This window comes from Balaenoptera acutorostrata, chromosome 11 (assembly GCF_949987535.1).
Source record: "Balaenoptera acutorostrata chromosome 11, mBalAcu1.1, whole genome shotgun sequence".
Classification (NCBI taxonomy): domain Eukaryota; kingdom Metazoa; phylum Chordata; class Mammalia; order Artiodactyla; family Balaenopteridae; genus Balaenoptera; species Balaenoptera acutorostrata.
Genome location: NC_080074.1, coordinates 87,432,310 through 87,453,991, shown reverse-complemented (window position 1 = coordinate 87,453,991; position 21,682 = coordinate 87,432,310). Strand labels below are relative to the sequence as shown.

Here is a 21,682-nt window from a genome sequence, read left to right as displayed (position 1 = left end):
CTTAACACAGCCAGAATGGAATAAAACATAAAAGTGGTCAAGGTGGAAAGAAGGGACAAGTAGTAATGAAATAACTGCAGCACATCCTGAGGTTATTTTCTGTTTCTCCTTTAAGTTAAAGCAGTATCATAAGGAGAAAAGGCTCATAACTATTTTCAGGTTATCTGAACAATCAATGGCACTGGGGGAAGATGTCTACCTAACTTTGCACATCTTTCCTTGATGAGTTTTTCCTTTGTGATTCCAATAAGTAAATTATAATGTTTGTCCTATTGTCTGAATGGTTGTTACTAAAGGAAAAGACTAAAATTGAACAAACATGTCATTAGCATTCTTAAAACATTTAAAAATGAAAGACACTTCCAATTCAAGATAGTTAATTTTTTTAATGTTTATGCAAAGGAATCAATAAAAGGAACCAAGCTATAAATGTGTGTTTATGGGATAGAGATTTCAAACAGAAAAAATACGAAATTTTTAGTATATTATCACTTTTTGATACTAATCTAATAGTAGAAGTCAGTAATTAGAGGGAGTTAAAAAAAAAGAACTGGGGTAATTATTCTGGGATAGACACATTCCTTGAGCTTTCTAGAATACTCACAGTGAAAATACATTAAAAATCAAAAATTATTCCTTCGTGTAGGCATTTCAGTTTCATTCTGAGGCTGTAAAACTCCTATAATAATCTTTATAACCAGAAGAAGAGATTGGACAAGCAGGTTCAATGTCTTAGGGTCCATAATTTCAGGGACTTGTCAGAATTAGAGGACAGAAGGTTGATCTAAATTGAACTGGGATGGTTGCAAAATATAATGTTTTCAGAAACAACATTTAATCCTTTCATCTCTTCCTGTGAAAACTCAGATAATTTTGAATTTTCTAAGTCTTCCTGTCTCCATTTTTCAGGTATTATTCCATTGCATATTAGTCTGTATCAAAAAACTCATAAAACATCAAACTTAGGGTTAATTTGAGGATTTTTTTTCCATACTTCTGTTCTGTTTTCCCTGATCAAGTCTCAAAATGAAGAAAATCAAGCAAATGATAAAAAAAAAAAAGAAAAAGTAAAAGAAGGATGCAAAAAAATGCCTTTAAATAAAGATATATGGAGGAGATGGGCTAAAGGAGATTAATTCCACGTGGCTCTGAATATGGTACTAAAAAGTTTACAGAAGAGTACCTCTCTCCCATTCTAAATGAAACATGAAGTTCTGAGGATTTCGTCAGATAAAGAAGGCACAATGAAAATACTATCATATCTTAGCATAAGAAGCCATTAATAATTAATAATCCTTGCAAAGTGGGTAAAGGAATAGCATGCATGTATTTGAGAACTTCATTAATATATTTTATAAACACTGTGATCATGATTTCCTTTAATTTAGCAATAACCAAAGAATGTCCATTGATTGGCTTCATCATTCACTTTTTTCCTACAATAGACCCTCATGTTATTTCTATGATTATGACTGTATGCAAGAAGAAAATCATCAGATACTTGAACTGTGTCATGACATGGATGAGCACAGAGATGGATGAAAACCTCATTGTTACATTACTCAAGGTGGGATTTTGTTTACATGTATTAACATTATATCTTACAGTGGCCACATAAAAGAAATAAAATATATAATGATACCATTGTGAGAAGTGAGATTCACAAGATATCTAAACTCGCCTACAACTATATGAATTATTAGCATTTTCATGCTACTGGGATACTAATTTTTTTAAGTATGTATTTACAAAATAACATCTGATGGGTACTTCTTTCTGCATTGTGTTCTTTCTCCTAAATTCTCACTGAGATGATCTGTCGTGTAGGAATGAGTCTGTGTCACAAGCAGGAGAATAACTAAGGAGAAAGCAATTGGGTAAGAGACAGCCCAGAAAAGAAAAAAAAAGATATAAGGTAGTAGAAGACAGGTTAAAGAGAAGACAGTTTAAAGTAACGATGTGTTGATGGAAGTATTTGTACACATCAAGATTGTGCTTGTAACACATTTAAGAGCAGTAGCCTTTTTTAATCACAAAAGAGACTTCACTCAATGTCTCAAGGGATAAAGATTTTAGAGAAAGATCTTCTTTCCTATTTCCTTACATGAATGAAGCAGCTGTTACAGAACAAAAAAGAAAGAGGATTTTTTAAAACTATAGGAGACTGAAAGATAAAGCTTTCAATAAGTGATAGAAGTATGTCAAATACCCTAAATGGGGAGGCTGGGGAATGGGCATCATTTTACAGTGGGAGAAAAAGAAAAATCAATTGCATAATGGGAAAATATATTCCAGTGCGAAAATATTCATTCCCTAATGTAGGTTTTAAAAACATATCTAGAAATCAAAGAGGTCCTTTAAAATATTTCAGTTTTACTTTGAAAGAGCCTCAGCTGCTGTTTATCAAAGGAACATTTTTCTTAGAGAAGCATTCAGACATTATGTTCATACTAGAACATCATTTTTTCCTTTCTTTAGTTTATAAACTCTGAAGATACAATGTTATAAATTTTGATCCAAAATGGATCAAGCAGAGACACTAGCTCACCGTAAAAATGATCATTTTTAGAAAACATAGAAACCATCATGAGCCAATGAAATATATGTTAAAAAAGTTTTGCATGCCTTCCAAAATGATATACTGATAACTTTAGTGAATCAGAATTTGATGAACATTTTCTAATTGTTCTCTCCTACGTGATGAGTCATTTACAATTTTCATGGAACCATTCAAATATTGTTCCAAATTTCCTTAGCAAAAGATTTAATATCTGTTTCAAATTCCAGATAAAGTAATAAACACAATTTTATGGGCTCTGCAGGACTGCTGCTCATTTTGTGCTCAGCAATGCTTCAGATCTTGGTTATTTAATATGATTAATCAGGACTAAGAGATCAGGGTCTACACCTAATTACCATGGGACTTAGGTATAGCCCTTATCATTTCTGGACCATACTTTCTCCATCTACTGAAGAAGAAAAAGTTGGATTAAGTTATCTCTAAAGACTATTTGTCTATATTAATATTTTATTGATCAAAGAGTTCTAATTCAGTACTACTCAAGGTGTTGGTTTGTGAGGTCAGGAGCTTGTACTAGGATATAAACCACCAATTTTCTTCCTTCATCAAGAAATTCTTGCAGTGAAAAAGAATGTCAGCTGAATTGAAATGGGTTTAGCAAGCCCCTTATCTCTTCAAGGACTTGTAGCAGTTCACAGACTGGTCTGAAGGCCATAATGTCCCAGCACATTCTTCTTCCTGCTCACTCAAATAATTATCTTCAAACATACCCCCAAATTTTTACAATGATGTAAACGTTAGTAGTCTTCAGTCCTAGAGCAATTGAGAAGAGTGAAATAATTTTCAGGTTTCATAATTATACCCCTCAAGCATGCAGTTGGCTGTACCTTAAATAATCAAGAGACTATACATTAAATTTAGTCTTCCAAGACACAGGCTCAAGGCAAGGAAGTCTGAAAAATTAACCATGGCTATGGTTATTGCAACTTTATCCCCAAACCTAAAATTGGGACACATGGCCTGACAAAAACTAGTGTATTTATGGGTTTTCAAACTGAAACAAGTTATTTAAATAGACAGAATGGTGTTAGCAAAAGGGTTAAAATCACTGAGGTATACTGCATCTCTTATTAGGGATCCAAAGAGTATAAAAGAATGAATAACTCATGTGAATAGACAGAGAAAATATTTGGAATATGAATGTCCTAGAAAATTTAGAGTAGGATATACATGCACTGTATATATAATCCTAATAATCGAGTATAAAAACATTGTAATTTTCAGAAATTCCTATCTGTGGAAATTACAGTCTAGTGAATCTGTATATTCTTTCATTAACACAGTCTCAAAATTATGTTTAAAATTAGAACATGTCCTGATTCTATTTTATTACATAATCATGCTGAGTTAGATATAACAGAACATTTTAAATGTATATTTAAAAAATTACTTACACAAGACGAGAAGAGGGGGAATGAGAATTGGGATTCTTCCTCAGGGTAAAAATTACTATCTATATAAGTGGATGACATTTTTATTATTCAGGTGCTTCAAGGCATCCATTTGGTCAAAAGCTAGTTGCTTATGTAAATAATGGTGGAGATCTATAGTTAGGTACTTTTAAATTTGTTTGTTTCAAACTAAAGGTAAATTTTTACCAAATGTGTGTAAATTATTTAACCATTGATTCACTTCACAAATATCGACCCCTAACTACAGTGCTTTCTCTTTCACCTCTTTGCAGCTATTTGCTTGTTGAATCATTTTTGTCTCTCTCCATATACATATACTCATATACCACATTTCTATATACATTACTTCACTTTAAATGTCTTTTAGTGCTTCTGAGTCTGACTGATGTAAGATGTTATTTTGAACATGCCAAAGCATCTAAACGACTCCAGCCTTTTCTTTTCAGCCTGCATTCCTTGATAAGTGGCAAAGCTTCCCACTTATCAGTCACTCAAAGTGACTGTAGCTGTCAGTTGTGTACAAAGCGCAATCAGTTTGGAAGCGGAGACACCAGCATTTTTCTTCTCAGCTTGAAGCAAACACGTTTTGACTGCTAGTCATTCAATTTTAAAGCATTCTCAATTAGGGTGGATGAAGATATAAAGAAAACACATCCTAAACACCTCCACCAGGCAACAGAAAAATTTTATTGTTATCTCTTGATTTACTTTAAGGCAGCCATTCCTCCTCTTTTTCTGGCTGCTTGACATGGGTGCTCATGACAACACACCCTCTATCATGAAAAGACGGAAATAATATAGGATACTAACACCCTGTGGAACCTCTGTTTGAGCCTGTTTACATGTTTTCTTGTGTTCTCTCCCTCTTGAATCACCCTGCAGTAAATCAAATAATTTACTTTAAAAAATAAAACAAAACACTCTTTTAGACTCACTTGGTTTATTTGTGAACAAATTTTTATTCAATGGAAACACAAAATCCAGTTCAATAATGAGAAGAAAGAGGAGAAAAGTTAGCCAGAGAAAGGAACTTTGGGGGAGAGAAAATAAAATAAAAATAGTAAAGGAAATAACTAGTGGCTACTTCAGATGGTCAAGCAGCAGGTATGGATACATGTACTGGCAAAGTTGTGAAAAGGAATACAGAGAGAGAAAGAGTTAGAAAGGTATTCAGAATTAGATGGTGGTTATGGGAGAAGAAAAAATTTTAATACCTATTTTGGCACTAAATAGAAGAAATGAAGGGAAGATCATGATTCAAAAAATGTATGTACAGACACCTGTGTATATATATATAGATATATTAATAGAAATCTCAAATTAAATATATGGGTATGATATCAAAATTAGCTCATTAGCTTACCTCTTTTATAGTTAAACATATGTGTATGCTATGAAAGTTCATTAGATCACCTCTTCTAATTTCCTTATTAGGTCTAAAAAAATTGTCAACATAAAATAGTTCTAAAAGATACTTATCTTTTATAAATATGGCACCCTATCTTTTCTGGCATTCATAAGCGAAGATTTGGTTATATGCAATATTTGCTTACGTGAAACATATCTTTCCTCCATTTATAAATATTTCTTTCCTCCAGTTATAAAGGGCACCCTCTTACCTGGCTTACTGTAGAAAGCAAAACTAAATTACTTAAAAAAAAATCCTGCCACATTTGCTAGTTTAACAGGCTTAACTCAGTTTGATAAGATCAACTACTTTTATTTTCTAGGGATTATCTGAATTAAATCACTCATTCCTACTCTAATAAGGAGAGAGAGGAAGAAGGCACCTTTTAGTCTACATAGTAGTCAGCTGTCAGGATCTCAGAATCACACACACACACACACACACACACACTCATCCTCATTTCCACTCCCTACAAGATTGAGATAACGCCATAACCTATCTGAATTCTTGTGATAATCATAAGAAATGACTTCTACAAAGTGCGAACCACTTAATAAGCAATGGGCTGCTTCTTCTTACTAGTATAGTACAAGGTACAAAATGATTTTACAAATCACATACAGCACTAGGGAATGTTGGTTATCTATTTTTGATGGCTCCCATAGCATCTATTTTAATCTCTTGAGAAAATTACTGTCTTACTTATTTTTACATACACTACACACTGGATAATGCGCCCTCACTTCATTCATACAGTCATACATTGAGTAAATATTTCTGAGTTCTCATTATATGTCAAGAACATTTACAGGTTCTTTGGATACAGCAGTGATCAAGACAGATAAAATCCTTGACCCCCACAGACTTGTTGCTAGGTGTGCATTTGTGGTCGCAAGGGTACAGCAAGAACCAAATAAATACAAGGGGTGATAGTGCTGTAAGACAAGTCTGCAGGAAAAGAGGTCAGAGGCAGCTGGAGGAGGCAGGAGCTCCTCCGGCTCTCAGAGACAGTCTCCCTGAGGAGGACGGCACTGGAAGAGATGGCTGGCTGAAGTGAGGCTCTGAGGTATGTGATGAGGTGAAGGAAGCATTCTGGGCCACAAGAATGACAAGTACAAATGCTCTGATGCTAGAACATTGTCGGCATATTCTTTGCAACCAGGAAGGATGGGTTTCTAGCATGGAAGGAATGAGGGAGAAAGTCAGAGGTTGGTGCAATCAAGTATAGCCCAACAAACTAAGGTAAGAAGAGTGAATTCATTTTAAATGACATGATTTTGAGCATGGTTACAGCACAATTAAATTTAAAAGATTACTCTAGCAGCTACGTGACAAACCTAGTTAGCAGGTCAACAGAGGAATTAGGATGACCCACTTGGTTAGGGAGCCTACAACAGCAGGCTAGGTGAGAAGTGATGATGACATAGACTAGAGTGATCATGGGAGAAGTTGCTCAGTTGATAGACTTTGAGGATAAAAGCCAATTCCGATGGATTCGTTGTGAGACATAAGAGAGTGAGAGGATACAAAGACAGCTCCTAGGTCTTTGGCAACAGCAAACAGGCAAGTGGTGTCATATTCACAGATGGATAAATCAGGAAAGAATGAGTTTGGGGGAGATGATTAAAGGTTCTGTTTGGGAAATGTGAAATTTGAGGTGCATATTAGTTATCAATTTAAACAGGCTGAGTAGACAGGTGGGTATTAGACTCTGAGGTCCAGGTGAGAGACAGAGGCTCTCAAGATAAATTTTGGAGTATTATCCATAGGATGGTATGCAAAGACTTTAGATGGGATCATTTAGGAAATAAGTGGAGATAAAGACGTCAGAGGATGGAAAATAAACGCAAGTTACCCTTTTAAGGACAGGAAAGAACCTACCAAATGAGACTGAGAATGGGGAAGAAAAGCAGACTGTGGTGTTTTGGAGGCCAACCAAAGAGTGTTACAAGAAAGTGGGAGTGGTCAACTTTATTAAATGCTGCTGTGAGCTGCAGTATAATAAAGACTGAGAATTAAGCACTTCTAGAATATTCACTGAAAAAGAAACAACTTCAGTTTTCCTTCTGTTTCTCCTTCAAGGGAAAACTGGGGACCATTCTGGTATCATAAAGGTATCTTGTGTTCTATTTATCTCTCCTTTCTCATTTTTTTTAACTGTTAATCTTTCTTTTCTGAAGAAAAGAGCCAAATAAACACGCACACACAGAGTAAAAAGTCAATCAGTTTCTCGTTGCCTGTAAATTACATAAAAATTTACCAACTCTTGAGTAGAAATTAGTACTCTGGCTAGAGAGCTCTTCGAAGGAAACTTGCCATGTGCTAGGGATGTCTGGAATGTATGTCTTGACTCATGATATAATTACTCTTTGTAGAATTAATTCATTTTATGTTAACATTGTTAATTTCGCTGGCATCTAATTTTCTACCTGTTTGTCAACTCTCTTCAAAGATAGGAGATAGAAATTCTTTCTAAAGACTCTGTGAGCACTTCCTGTTACCACATTTATTTACCACACTAACTGTATAAATTAAGGTGAAATAAAAGAAGTTCATTTTAGGCCAACATATTGACTTTTGACCTATATTCTCCAAACCTGTTATTGATAACTTGCTTTGTTTTGTTTCCCACTATTTGATAATTACACTCCCAGGTTTCATCTAAGCACTGATGGATTCTGCTTTGTTAACTGGTAAGATTTGAACTGTGGAGCCTCAGTGAAGAACAGTGTTCAACTTTTTCCACAGGTAATGACGTTTGGTAAAGGTGGCAAAGTCATGGGAAATGCTGCTCTCAGTCTGCTTTCTGGGCCAGTCTCGGTGATTCCATAATGGCCACACTGGATTAAATGAAACCAGGATTCACTTCAAAAATCATACTGCAAAGATTGGAGAAAGAAAAAACACAGAAACGGCACAGAAATGGGATGACAGAAAAAGGAAAACAACATGAAAGACTGAGATTCCACATAAAAAAATGAGGAAAAGAAAATGACCTCCTTCCATGAAATGCATTGTTTATGTCTTTAGTGAGGAGCCCAAGTCAGGATGAATGAATTAGAGAACCAGGATTACAACTTCCAAAAACTGTTGTCAACATCACTTCAATAGAATCATCAACTATAGCTGTTATTTCTACTAGGGTCTCAATAATGATATTAAAAAGTTTAAAATATCAAGGTCATTGTCTAAAATTATATATGAACTCATACTGTTTGACAAATTTAACAAAAAGGGGAAAACGATGGTGAAATTCTCCATATCTATGTCCCTTGCCCCCACTATTTTCCCACCAGAGAAACTAAACAATATATTCTATGTTATACAGATCTTAGAACAGCATATTCTGGTTTTGGAGCCTCAAGCTTCACCTTCACCTTTCATCATTTTTACGAGGACTCCTTTGTTCCCAGATACTGTTTACTGTTCTGAATATTTTCTCCTATTTAAAAAGAAAGAATTTTTTAAAAATGATGTTCTGATTTACATTTCCAAGATAGACTGACCATGTGCATATATCTCAGTTCTTTCCAGAGACATCATTAAAACAATAAAAACAAATAATTTATAAATCTATGTCACATAAGATAATTAAGAATAAAAGGCATGCACAGGCAAGAAATATGACCAAAGTTTTGGAAGATGAAATTGTAGAGTGTTAGCTGATGAAAGTGGGTGAAACAGACTAGAGTATACACGCAGAGGGTTAAGTGAAAACAGGGCTTAATTTTTACTCAGAATCACCAGAAAGTCTTAGGACTTGAAATACTAGATATGAGAAAGAACAGGAGTTCGAGACCTGGGTTGAAAACAGTAGTATTATTTGAAAGTGGCTCTCGTCCTCTCCCCCAGCTACATCACACCCACTTCAACAGAAACCGAATAGTCTAAGGAAACTTACGATAGCTAGCACATGATCATTGGAATCCCAGAACAAAGACCTTCCTGTACCCATATATAGGATTCATGTTATGTATGGCCAGCTTCCTGTTCTCGCTAAAGCAGTGCCCACCTGTTGATAAGTCTCATTCATAGTCAGAGCTCCCAGTCTACTTGTTCTTATCTCATTCTTAAATCTGGATTGGTAACCAATCATTTTCTAATAATTCCAGTAGAACTTCAAGCTGAAAGAGTAACATCAAGATAAACAAGGAGGTGAAAATGAGAGAAAAGATAATTTAAGGAAGTGAGAATTTAATTTTTTGGTAACACCCTCAAACTTGTATACCCTGAGATATTCAAGGAGAAATGATCCACTAAACAATAGGATAACCTGAAAAAAGAATTAGAGAAAAGAAGTTGCTCATGGAAATTAAAAAGGTAATTTCTCAAAGATCCAATTAAAAATTTAGGAGATAAAAGTTTAGGCAATTCCCTAAAAATAAGAACCAAGAAACAGAAACAAAAAATATGAACATTAAGAAACATAGTTACAGGGCTTCCCTGGTGGCGCAGTGGTTGAGAATCTGCCTGCCAATGCAGGAGACACGGGTTCGAGCCCTGGTCTGGGAAGATCCCACATGCCGCGGAGCAACTAGGCCCGTGAGCCACAACTACTGAGCCTGCGCGCCTGGAGCCTGTGTGCCGCAACAAGAGAGGCCGCGATAGTGAGAGGGCCGCACACCACGATGAAGAGTGGCCCCCACTTGCCGCGACTAGAGAAAGCCCTCGCACAGAAATGAAGACCCAACACAGCCATAAATAAATAAATAAATAAATAAATAAATACAATTAAAAAAAAAAAAAAAGAAACATAGTTACTAACCCAGAAAATACAATGTCTGCCTAATAGGAGATCAAGAAAGAACTGAAAAATAAAGGACAAAATGGTCAAGAAAAAAAAAGACAAGATAATTTTCCAGAGCAAAAGAACATAACTTTAGAACAAAAGATTCATGGTGTTTACAAAATAATAAATGAAAAATATCAGAATATATGCTGATATTTTTTCATTTATTGTGAAATGTCACAGTAAACAGAAGATACTAAAAGCCTTAAGAAAGGAAAAATATTGGTGACACCAACAAAAACATCAGATCAACATATTTCTCACAGATGCTAGAAGATGATGAATCGATAGATTTGAAATATAAGGGAAATGACTTCCAACTTACAATTTTATTTGCAACCAAATTATCAATCAAGTAGAGGTGTAAAATGGAGCATTATTATACATGCATACATTTAGAACTTTTTATCCCAGAAACTTCATATCCTCTGCAGACCCCTGACCCTCCTTTTTTTTCTAGGAAGTTTCTTTATGTGATTCTGGAGCAAAACATGGAGATAAAGCAAGGAGGACAGTATAGGAAATAGTGATTCTCTTGACCCTGGAGAACCATAAAGGGACATCCTAGAATGTCGGCAGGACTAACTAAACCAAATGAAAGCAGGAGAACAGAGGACTTAGGGAGCAGGTATCAAGGAAGGTCAGATTGTGGAGATCTGGTTTATTCTTGAGAATTTACGGAGATAATAAGGCAAATAACATGAGGAAGAAAGACTAATGAAAAGGCAGTTGGAAAGCTCAAAGCTACACAGAAATGAAATAAGGAGCACCTTATTTAGACTATGCAGAAAAAATATATAGACTTATATTTTAACATAAAATCATCTATTGATTTTCAATTTTTAGGATTAACCAACAGGTAAAGCACAACAGCTATGTGTGTATGTGTATATATACACATACATATATATATATATATATATATATATATATATATATATATACACACACACATGTATTATATATATTTAGAGTAAACACACAGATAACAGAAATTGGCAGCTGTGTGTGACAGAAGAGAGATGTCATCCTCATCCGACAAGGCAAGTGTTAAGAGACACTATTTAGAGTTGATTGAGAAAAGAGGTGTAAGTTAACTATTTAAAGTTTAGGAATATCTATTGGAAGAACTTAAATGACTTATGTCACTATATTACAGGTGAGGGAGGGGTATAGGGGAGGGTGCTGGGCTGGCAATACCAGAACTAAGTTTCCAGTTTCCAAGTTAATGATATTTAAAGTTGATAAGTCAGAAACGGCACTATAATAATATTTGATATGTAGAAGTATAATAAATACTAGAAGGCTATTAAAAAAAAAACAGATTTTAAGACGGCTCCTTCTGAGTGAAAAGATTGGGCACAGTACAGAGGACTGGGCTGTGGATGGCTGCTTTCATTATTCTCTTGTACTCTCTTAGCCATCAGGTATGTGTTATATCAATACAAATTAAAAAATATATACGCATATCAATCTATCTGTATCTCTATCTACAAAAGCAGGTTTGTCCAGACACAGAAATCATATGAATGACTGAAATTCTGTCATTAGGTAATCACCAGGAGATGTATTTAAAAAAAAAAACAATGCTTAAAGGATTTTAAAGTGGCTCCCTCTGAGTAAAAGGACAGACCTGCAGTTACCGTCGCTGCTCTTTTAGGAGAGGACACCCATCTTCCCAACAGGAAGTTCTCCTTCCAGAAAGCACAAGGAAGAGAGGAAAGTCATATCTAGAGCTGCTACTTTGTATCTCCATATTTTCTCCTCTAATAATCTATCTGAATGTCAAGAACTATATCCTCCCAGGGGTGGTGTATTGTATTTCATACAGAAAAACATTAGTCGGAGCTCAAGGAGTTAATGCATTTCCTTCTCAGGTTGAAAGGCTACCTTAATTATATGGTGTTTATTCTTGGCATTTCCAGTTTCCTAAAGAGACAAGGTTACTTTGCAATCTCTTTGTGCTCATGTATGTGTGTGGGGTCTTGTTGAGGGGGGTAAAATGCTTCCAACTTACCACACTCAGAGAAAGAAATCATAAATCAGCAGGTCAGTCAGGTACTATTATTTCACCTTTAACGTTATTATGTTTCCAATGCAATATTTCAATGGATTTCCTTCTGCATAATAATTTATCAAGAATTACCAAAACTCTTAATGAGCTCAGAGAACTTTGGCTCCAATAAAATGAAACCTTTATCACAAATTGGTTGAGCCCATGACTGCAACGTAATCATTCAACTGTATATAAGTCAAGATGTATTTTTACTTCGTAGGAATAAGTTTCCAGGGAAAGAAAACTCATTTTAAAACTTTGGGCCATTAAGCCTTAAATGGCAGAATATCGGTGAAATAAAAATGACCAAGACTCGGGGAACTTGGAATCCAGCCATGATTCCACAAGTAACAACTTATGTGACCTTGGGAAAATCTTCTAACCTTACTTGGTTTCACTTTACAAATGTCAAAATGAGAGACAGGTCTAAATAAAGGCTTTCTAAAAATCTGCCATAGTTCTAAAATCATATAAATTTGGAAGAGTGAACTTACACTTTTCAGTGGCTACTGCCATGTAGGTTATATATTTTTTTTTCCTAGAAATTCTCCTCTATGGAAATATTCGTTAAATTGTCCATCATCAGAAGAACAGAAAGAAGTTTTTCGAATGACTTAGGCAAAAACTTTTAGCATTGTGTGCTCATTACATGCCAGGGATGATGCCATTTAATCCTCAGACTAACCAGGTGTGACTTAGGTACTATAATTCCCATTTAATAGATGGGAATAATGAAACTCAGAAGGACTGAGCAATTTTCTCAAGATCACACAGCAGATGAGGTACAAAGATGCAGAAACTGAACATGAGTATGTCTAAATCCATAGAACCTGCTCTCTATCTTTTTGTTTAACCATTTAATACACTTAAGTTTCATACCGTTAAATATAATCCTGTAACACCTAAAGAATCAAGCTCTTTCCTACATACTATGGAATATACACTGCACAACTAAGAATACAAAGGAACAGAGATTTGTCCTTTGCTCAATCCTTAGCTCCAGACAGAATCAGTGACCCAAAGCTACTACTAGTCCTGCACGTGCTTACCTTATGAATCAGAAACAATGACAGGGGGTTATTAAATACCAATTCTTTGCCCCCAAGAGAACACAATGAACAATAGTTGGAAAAGTTTATCAGAAGAGGGGATGCAACAAAGATGTGGCATCTCTAATGACAGTTTAAACACTGAGCTTCCAGTATGGGAATCATGAAATTATGCGTTTGAAAAGAAGTACAATATCTTTAAATTCACCCTTAAAAATATTTAAGTCAATTTCACATTAGAGCATGTTGTTGGATTGACCCTCTAAGATGCTAATAAGAACTTTAAATTCCATTAAGTATTACTGAAAAAGGGTAAGAAATTTAAAACTAGGACATGCTTCCCCCGGCCCCCCCAAACACACACCCAAAGCTATAGAAACCATGTCCTATACAAAGCTTCAAGACAAAAAGAGAACTTGAGTCTTCAGGGAACATTCAGTTTGTTGCCATAATGGATGTTGAATAGAGGTCACTCATTCATTTACTTTAAAAGGTTTTGGTAACAGTGAATCAGGTCAAGATGAACCACTCGTCTAGGATCATTACTGGAAACATAAACCATCTAACAGTATTAGAAACAGGCTGATTTATTATAAAAAAGAGATTAGTCAGGAAATAAAACTGCTGAAGATGGGCACTATAGCACAAGCAATAGAGTAAAAGAAAAAAAAAGATTACCCTCAAAAAATCTAGGATATTTTTCTCTGAAATATTTATAAATTTCATCTTATGTATTAATGTGCATTAAAAGTTAGCTAGATACAGTAAGTAAAAGTGCAAAAATGTTCTTTTTTTAAGGACAATAAACAAGAACATTAAAGAAAAATATTGCTGAATAGTAGAAAAGGAAGACTAAACCTTCTTAGTGTACCTAAAATTAAAGGTCTCATAAAGAAAGAGACAAATTCTTGAGGGAAGATGGGATGTTTCTGATATTAGGCATGATTTTATTTGTAGAATGAACTGATTTATGATCTTGTAAAGAATGACAGAAAATTTTCTTAATTCTTCTTTTAATCCTCATGAGTTATGTGAATAAACTTGGAAGAAGACTATAAAAGTCTTTATATAGAAATAATGTAGACTGAGTTTTCAACCCAATTAGAATCATGCAATTTTAGAGCCAAGGTTGCTTTTTAAAGAGATAAAAACAGTTCATAAAGAATTGATCCTAAGTGATTAAATAAACTGGCTAATATGCCAATTCTTATGGCATTTTTCTCTTTCAATAAATAACTGCAGAGTAAAACTTACCACCGTTCTTTTCATCTGGAGTTGAAAGAAAATAGAATTATCAGGTCAAGAGAAATTTTAAATAACCTGGGTCATTAGAATATGTGAATGTTTGTTCATACACACATGTACAAACTTGTTCATATGTGTTTAAACTTGAATGAAATATACTTCGAATGGAATAAAGATGACTAAATTAACCTCTCCTTTAAAGAGAGGAAAGAATGAGGAAAATGTTAGGGGACATCACCCTCCTGTCATTTAACACAGCTATCAAGTGTGAAAATTTGTTCTGCTCTCTTACCTATCAATCTAATCCATCTCGCAAATCTGCTTAGCCCATCTAACGTATTGCATAACTTTCGCAATATCTGAACCAAGTTAATGTCTTGTGTATTTATAGCTGAAAGAAAAATTTTAAATGTAGCCCTAACTGTGGACTAATAACACTGCAGTCCACTATTATATCAAGAGAGGAACTAGAATGCATTGTTTTCTAAGGTCCAAAGGAACAATGGCACAAAACATCTAAAAAATGCAATCAGGATGAGTAACGTAAGCGGTATGTTTATTTCTACAAGGTCTTAAGGCTCCATATTTAAGAAAGAAAAAAAAGTAGATCAAATTCAAAATACACTATGTATTTTCAGATATCAAAGAAAATTTAATCTATGGTAAATTCTTATGTGAGCATTGATTATGTATTGACAAAAATTCATTTCATAATAATATCTGTTATACATTTAATTTGCCTTCCACTATAGCAGATTTGATTTTTAATCTTCTCCCTCCTTGTCCTATGCTGCCAAAGAAAAGGAGGAAGTAGAAAGAAGAAAAGGGAGAGAAAAAATTCTAAAAAGGAAATATGGTTAAAGATTTATGTGGGGAACAAAAAGCATCTCTTCTATGTTTTTAATCTTCTATTTCTACACATGCCACTACATCAGTGCTTCCCATATCTCTCAATAGACTAATTTAAATATATTGTGATTTTCATAACTATTAAGTGTTTGTTAGACAGCTCCAAATTAACAATTTATAAAATATACTTTAGAACTATGCTTTCAGCTAATGAATATACTAGAAGCTGTGAAAATTAATTCCTTTCAGACTGTCACTCTTGCTCAGTATTTATTTTTTGCCTGAAACATTCCCAGGCTTTTTTTTTTAAATAATAGCTTGATGGGTTTTGACTCTGTCGGTATCATTTATCTGTACTAACACTAGAAAAGAGGACAAATACACAGATATAGTATCTCAGCATCTTTTAATGTTTCCCCCAAATTACTGTCACTGTGACATTATTTCCTTTAGGGACTACTGGATTTTTTTTTGTCTACCCTGTGAACTAGTGGAGGCCAGCAGCGTAACATTTTGACCAAATAGAAATTCTGAGCTTTTAAAATTCTCATACTCAGCAAAATTTCTACTAACAGTCAGAAAACTTTGCTTCTGATCCTGGTTCTACCTATAACTAGTCATGTGATCTTGGGCAAGTTATTAAACTTGGCTCCAGCTCGCTGGAATACAGTTTCTGTAGTCATGTCATTTCTAGAATAGTTTAAGGTACTTCATTTAAAAAATGCTCTGCCTTATAAAGTGTAATGCTCCATGCTCTGGAGCAAGAAATCCTCCAATTTCAACATTTTATTATTAGGACAGAGCTTTAAATCCACATTATGAACACAGTGGTCATAACTGTGGAATAATTGCAAAAAAAGTAAGTACTGAAGGTGTTGCACAATTTATATGGTCAGAAAACACAGCTGATTGTGCCTTCTACATATTTATAATACATACGTTTACATACATCTTTGTTTACATACAAAAAAATGTATGGTTTACATACATTTTTGCAATTCTATTTAACAAAAGACTATCTCAATCTCATAAAAATTATAAACACTTAAAACCATTGGTACCCTCATCAAATCACAGTGAAACCAAGTGACTTGCAGAGGACCACACCACTCGTTATGGAATTGTACCTTATTTATAATGAGAAATTGCCATAATAATTCTATTATCTTTGGTTTTCAATAATCAAAAACATTTTAAGTGTAGATAACCTCGTACCATCAACTAAAATTACATTCAAAGGCAGCATGCTTAGGCTAAACATGAAACCCGAAAAACAGTTTTAAACCACTGAATGAATAACCACACTCCAGATATGGACAGACAGATAATATCACATTAGAAATGTGCTGTTCATAATTAAGGAAGGCATGGAGTCTTGGTTGGAACATTTCACTGTTGTTTCTCTGTCTCACTGAAACTGTGCTCATTAAAATCTCAGGTAGAACAAGAATGAGTAAACCTTGATTGGGCTATATAACCCACAGTAAAGAAATTAAGTGTAGCTGACCCAGTTAGACAAAATGGGATAAACTTTTTTGGCAAATAAGTCTAAATATGATAAACATGAGGATGAAATAATTTTGACATGTTTGCTTCTGTCATTTATATTTACACTTAATAAAATATATTGGATTCTCAAGATACAGCTTCAAGAGAATGATGAATTTCTCCCCAGATAAGCTGACTGCAAATCTAACAGTTGATTTCCGATGGATGATGTCACGTAAGGTTGGAGTCATTGCTCCATGAACTAGTTTCCTTTTCTTGCTAGTCATAGCAAGTATGTATTGAGGACTTACTATGTGTCTTGACACTACGCTAAAGCTCTCCATCCACGATTTTATTAAATCCTCCTAAATACTCTACGAAATGAGTGCTTTCAGAAAGGGAATTTTGAGAAAGGGAAACAAATTTTGGCAAAACGCATGCCACAAGCAAGTGGTGGAGACAGGCTATCCCTGGCAGCTTTGCTTCTCATCATTGCAAATTTCCACAGAAGAAAAATATGGAGGTTATAGAGCCCTCAGTCTTCGTTTCTCCACTCAGCATGAAGGGTGAAATTCGACTTGAACACCAAATCGTTACCCTCCCTCACTTCCACCTTCATCACACGTGGCTCTCGAGCCTACTGTAAAAAGTTCTCCCTGCCACCGCCGTCTAACTGAAAACCTTTCTGCTTTGGTTCCCCTGCACCTCCCCCATTAAGAACATTTCCAGGCACGTATTAAACATTAAAGAATAGAGAAAATGAAACGTTTCTCTACAATGATTTCCTTTCCGTGTAGGATAAAAATTACCATCAGCTCGCCTCCCCTAAAACGCCGCGACACAGTCGGGCCCGCGACAGAGCCACCAGGTGCGAGATTCTCATGGCACGTGGGTGACACGTCACGATTAGGCTGAAAGTAACTTTCATTTTGGAGCTCATTTCAGTTAGGTCACCTGAAAATGAGAAACAAAATCTATTTCTTAATTGGAAGTCCGTATGAAATTATGATTTCTGACCTGGATCTGTTGCTGAAGCAAATTGATTTTGTGTTGTTGCTGCAGAAGCTGCTGCTGTTGTCTTGCAATCTGCGGAGAAATGGCACATGAAAAATTTAAGAGTATATTATAGTCCCGGGGGAAATGACCAATGTTGTGTGTCTCAGAGTCTGATTTGACACTGATTAAGCTTATGAAGACAGATGTGCCTGCGCCCCTACAGGACCAGCAATGCATCCTTAAGTAGGATCAGGCAAGATATTTAGACCTCAGGAACAGTTATGCTTCTTTTGGCAAATGAAGCCTAAGACACAACAACAGTGGTCCAATCCAGTATGAAATGCTGGAGTTTCAAAAATCCCTCTTCCTGGCAGTACGTTAAGGAGGTACTACCTCTGACATTTTCAGCCCTTGGAAAAGAAAGAGAATATTTTGTTAACAGGAGTGTGTGTGCCAAAGAGTTCAGAGTAGGACAAGGTACTGTAAGATGCTCTATTCCTTCGTGAGGTTCTGGTATGCTTTTGTGTCTTGGTGAATACTGTCATTTCTGCCTCTCACAAACTGACTGCCGAGTCCTCAACACATTCAATTCTGGTCTCTACTAACAGGATTCTTAATAAAGTCACCAGTCACTTCCAATTTTTAAAATTCTGAAGTGTTTTCTAGTCCTCACCGCTTGACTTTTCATCAGAATTCAATACTCAAGCGCTTTCCCTTGATCCTGAGCTTTCTCCCTTGGCTTCTATGACATCACATTTTCCCTGTTTTGCTCCTACCTCTGAGTCTGATCCTTCTCAGTTACCGTCAATGGCTCTCTCCTGCCACACAATGTTGTAGGCTCATTTTAGACTCTATTCCTTTCCCTCTATACCTACATCCACACGTATGCCAAGTGATTACAAATTTGTTTCTCCAGCCTGGATCTTTGCTTTAAGCTTTAGACCCATTTATCCAACAACATTCTCAAAGGCACTCCAAATTCAACAGATTCAAAACTAAACTCAGGAATTAGCCCTCAGTGTGGTCATTCTAAGTGTTTTCTAAGCCAGACAAGCACAATTGCCCCCTGTTTTTCGCTCTTATAACATCTTCTACCTACTTGATACTATATCACATGCTATGATGTTATATTTATTTTTGTTTTTGCTTTAATTAACAGGTTTCTGTCTCCTAGGTAGAAATCCATAAATACGGTGAAGTTAGGGGTCACGTAGATTTTGCTCTCACCATTTGCACAAAGCCTGATGCAAAAGGAGTACAGAGTGAACACTTGATGAAGAGTGCATGAGTGAAGAGACAAGAAGAAAATTTTAAACACTTCATTAGATAGGGCAGGAAACCTTCTCACAAGAATGTAGCTTCTTGGGCTTCCCTGGTGGCACAGTGGTTAAGAATCCGCCTGCCAATGCAGGGGACACGGGTTCGAGCCCTGGTCCGGGAGGATCCCACATGCCGTGGAGCAACTAAGCCCGTGTGCCACAACTGCTGAGCCTGTGCTCTGGAGCCTGCAAGCCACAACTACTGAGCCCACGTGCCACAACTACTGAAGCTCGCGTGCCTAGAGCCCCTGCTCCGCAACAAGAGAAGCCACTGCAATGAGAAGCCCGTGCACCGCAATGAAGAGTAACCCCCCGCTCACTGCAACTAGAGAAAGCCCGCACGCAGCAACAAAGACCCAACAGCCAAAAATAAATAAATAAATAAATTTATTTAAAAAAAAAAAAGAATGTAACGTCTCACCTCATGAAACTTATAGCTGCCTTATAAATACGCTCTAACTCTTATTCTCAATGCTATGATCACTATCATTTTCATTAGGAAAGTATATCCCTTAACCTCTGTATCAGAAAGCTAAAAATTCAGGAAAAAATTTATGCAGAGTCCATTACTATGAATGAAAGTAAAGAACCTATATGATGAGGTTGGATCTACATGGCTGCACAATGAATTTTTTATTTCCCCTATGTACACTGGTACAATTATAATTATTTTAATGCTTTTATCTTAGGAATACAGACTAAAGAAATTCCTTTGTTTTTCTTTGAAGAAAAGTCGGAAAGGAAAAGGTAGAAAACGAAATACCACTCTCTTCCTTAAGTCCGGTTCTTTCCTCCCACATATCAATATTTCAGCTGATATTTAAATCCTTTTATAAGTGCCTTAAGATTTTATTAAGAAACTAACCACCTCATAGCCCTCCACACTTCCTCCTGTTCTAAGTCACTGCTGTCTCTTGCCTGGATTGCTGCGATCGCGTCCTATCTGCTCTTTCTGCCTCTGCCCTTGCTCCCTGCAGCCTATTATAAACCAGCACCAAGAGAGATCCTTTTAAAATATAAGTTGTGTTGTGTTATTCATCTTTTCAAAATCCTCTGTCTCGCTCAGAGTAAAAGCCAGTTTCCATATGATGTCTGCAAGGCCCTGTAAGAGCTGGCCTCCTGCTAGCTCTCTGATGCCATCTCTCTCGCTTCCCTTTGCCACTCCGCTTTCCTGTCTGTTGAACACACCAAGGGTACTCCTATTTCCCGAGGGTACTCCTGCCTCTGGGCCTTTGCACTTGCTTTCCCCTCCATCTGGAACACTCTTTTCCTAGATAACTACATTGGTCAGTCCCTCACCTCCTACAAGTCTCTGCTCAGCTGTTACCCTATCAATGAGGCCTTCCCTGAGCAGTCTTTTTTTTTTTTTTTTTTTGGCTGCGTTTGGTCTTCATTGCTGCGCATGGGCTTTCTCTAGTTGTGGCGAGCGGGGGCTACTCTTTGTTGCAGTACCTGGGCTTCTCATTGCAGTGGTTTCTCTTGTTGCAGAGCATGGGCTCTAGGCATGCGGGCTTCAGTAGCTGTGGCATACGGGCTTAGTTGCTCCGCGGCATGTGGGATCTTCCCGGACCAGGGCTCGAACCCGTATGCCCTGCATTGGCAAGCGGATTCTTAACCACTGCACCACCAGGGAAGCCCTGAGCAGTCATTTTAAAAGAGCCTATCTCTCTACCTGGCACCCTCACCCCTATTTTTCTGCTTCATTTTCAACATATGTTTTACTTATTTATTGTCTATCTCTTCCCAACTAGAATTCAATACATGAGGTATTTTGGTCTGTTTTATTCTTTGCTGTATCCCATTAACTAAAACAGAAGCTGGCATCAAATTGGTGCTCAACAGAAAGTTGTTGAAAAGATGAATGTGGAATGGAGCACAGAGCAGGGACACACTATACTGACTAGGGAGCGTTGGGAGCAGGGTCAGAAAAGGAGTTCTCAAGGGGAGAGAAACCTAACCTGAATCTTAAGGAATAAATACTAAATGTCCTCCAGAAATGTCCCTGTGTCCCGATGAAAAGATCAGTGACTACCAGAGTGGTGATGCCTTAAGCCAGCACTGCATGGCGGAGAGGACCTGGGAGAGCAGAACGGGTTCCAGGACCCTGACCGGTAGCTCTCAGGAGGGATCTCCTCTCAGGCTGTGCAGGCAGCATTGCCTGGCATCTCTCCAATACAGCGGAGGATTTCTGGAAGAACCTAAGGATTTCTGAAGTTCTGAGGAGAATGTCAGAGTAAGTAAAAGATTCTAGAATCCGTTGATGATACTTGAGGATGGGCCAGAGTGTGAAAGAGAAAGTAAGAAACCTTGCTCTCCATTAGTAATTGCTCAGATTTTTTAGGACAAGCATGCCCTCAGACCCATCAAAGTATGGATTCTCTACAAAGAAATATCCCCATCTGAGCTCCAGTTTCAGAGGCTCCTAGGATCTTCTGAATTCAGATGTCTGAAGGTATTGAGGGTTATGAACAAGAAAAGAGTGGCGTTCTT

General features: G+C 36.4%; 1 protein-coding gene across 6 annotated transcripts in view; it reads right to left on the bottom strand.

Moving 5' to 3' along the window:
• Window positions 1-21,682, bottom strand: part of SOX5 (SRY-box transcription factor 5) — a 389,242-nt gene that overhangs the window by 177,540 nt on the left and 190,020 nt on the right. For all 6 annotated transcript variants that reach the window (XM_007194842.2, XM_007194844.2, XM_057557363.1 and 3 more), the window contains one exon: window positions 17,895-17,963. In XM_007194842.2, the coding sequence (XP_007194904.1) occupies window positions 17,895-17,963 (69 nt within the window). The remainder of the gene's footprint in view (window positions 1-17,894; window positions 17,964-21,682) is intronic.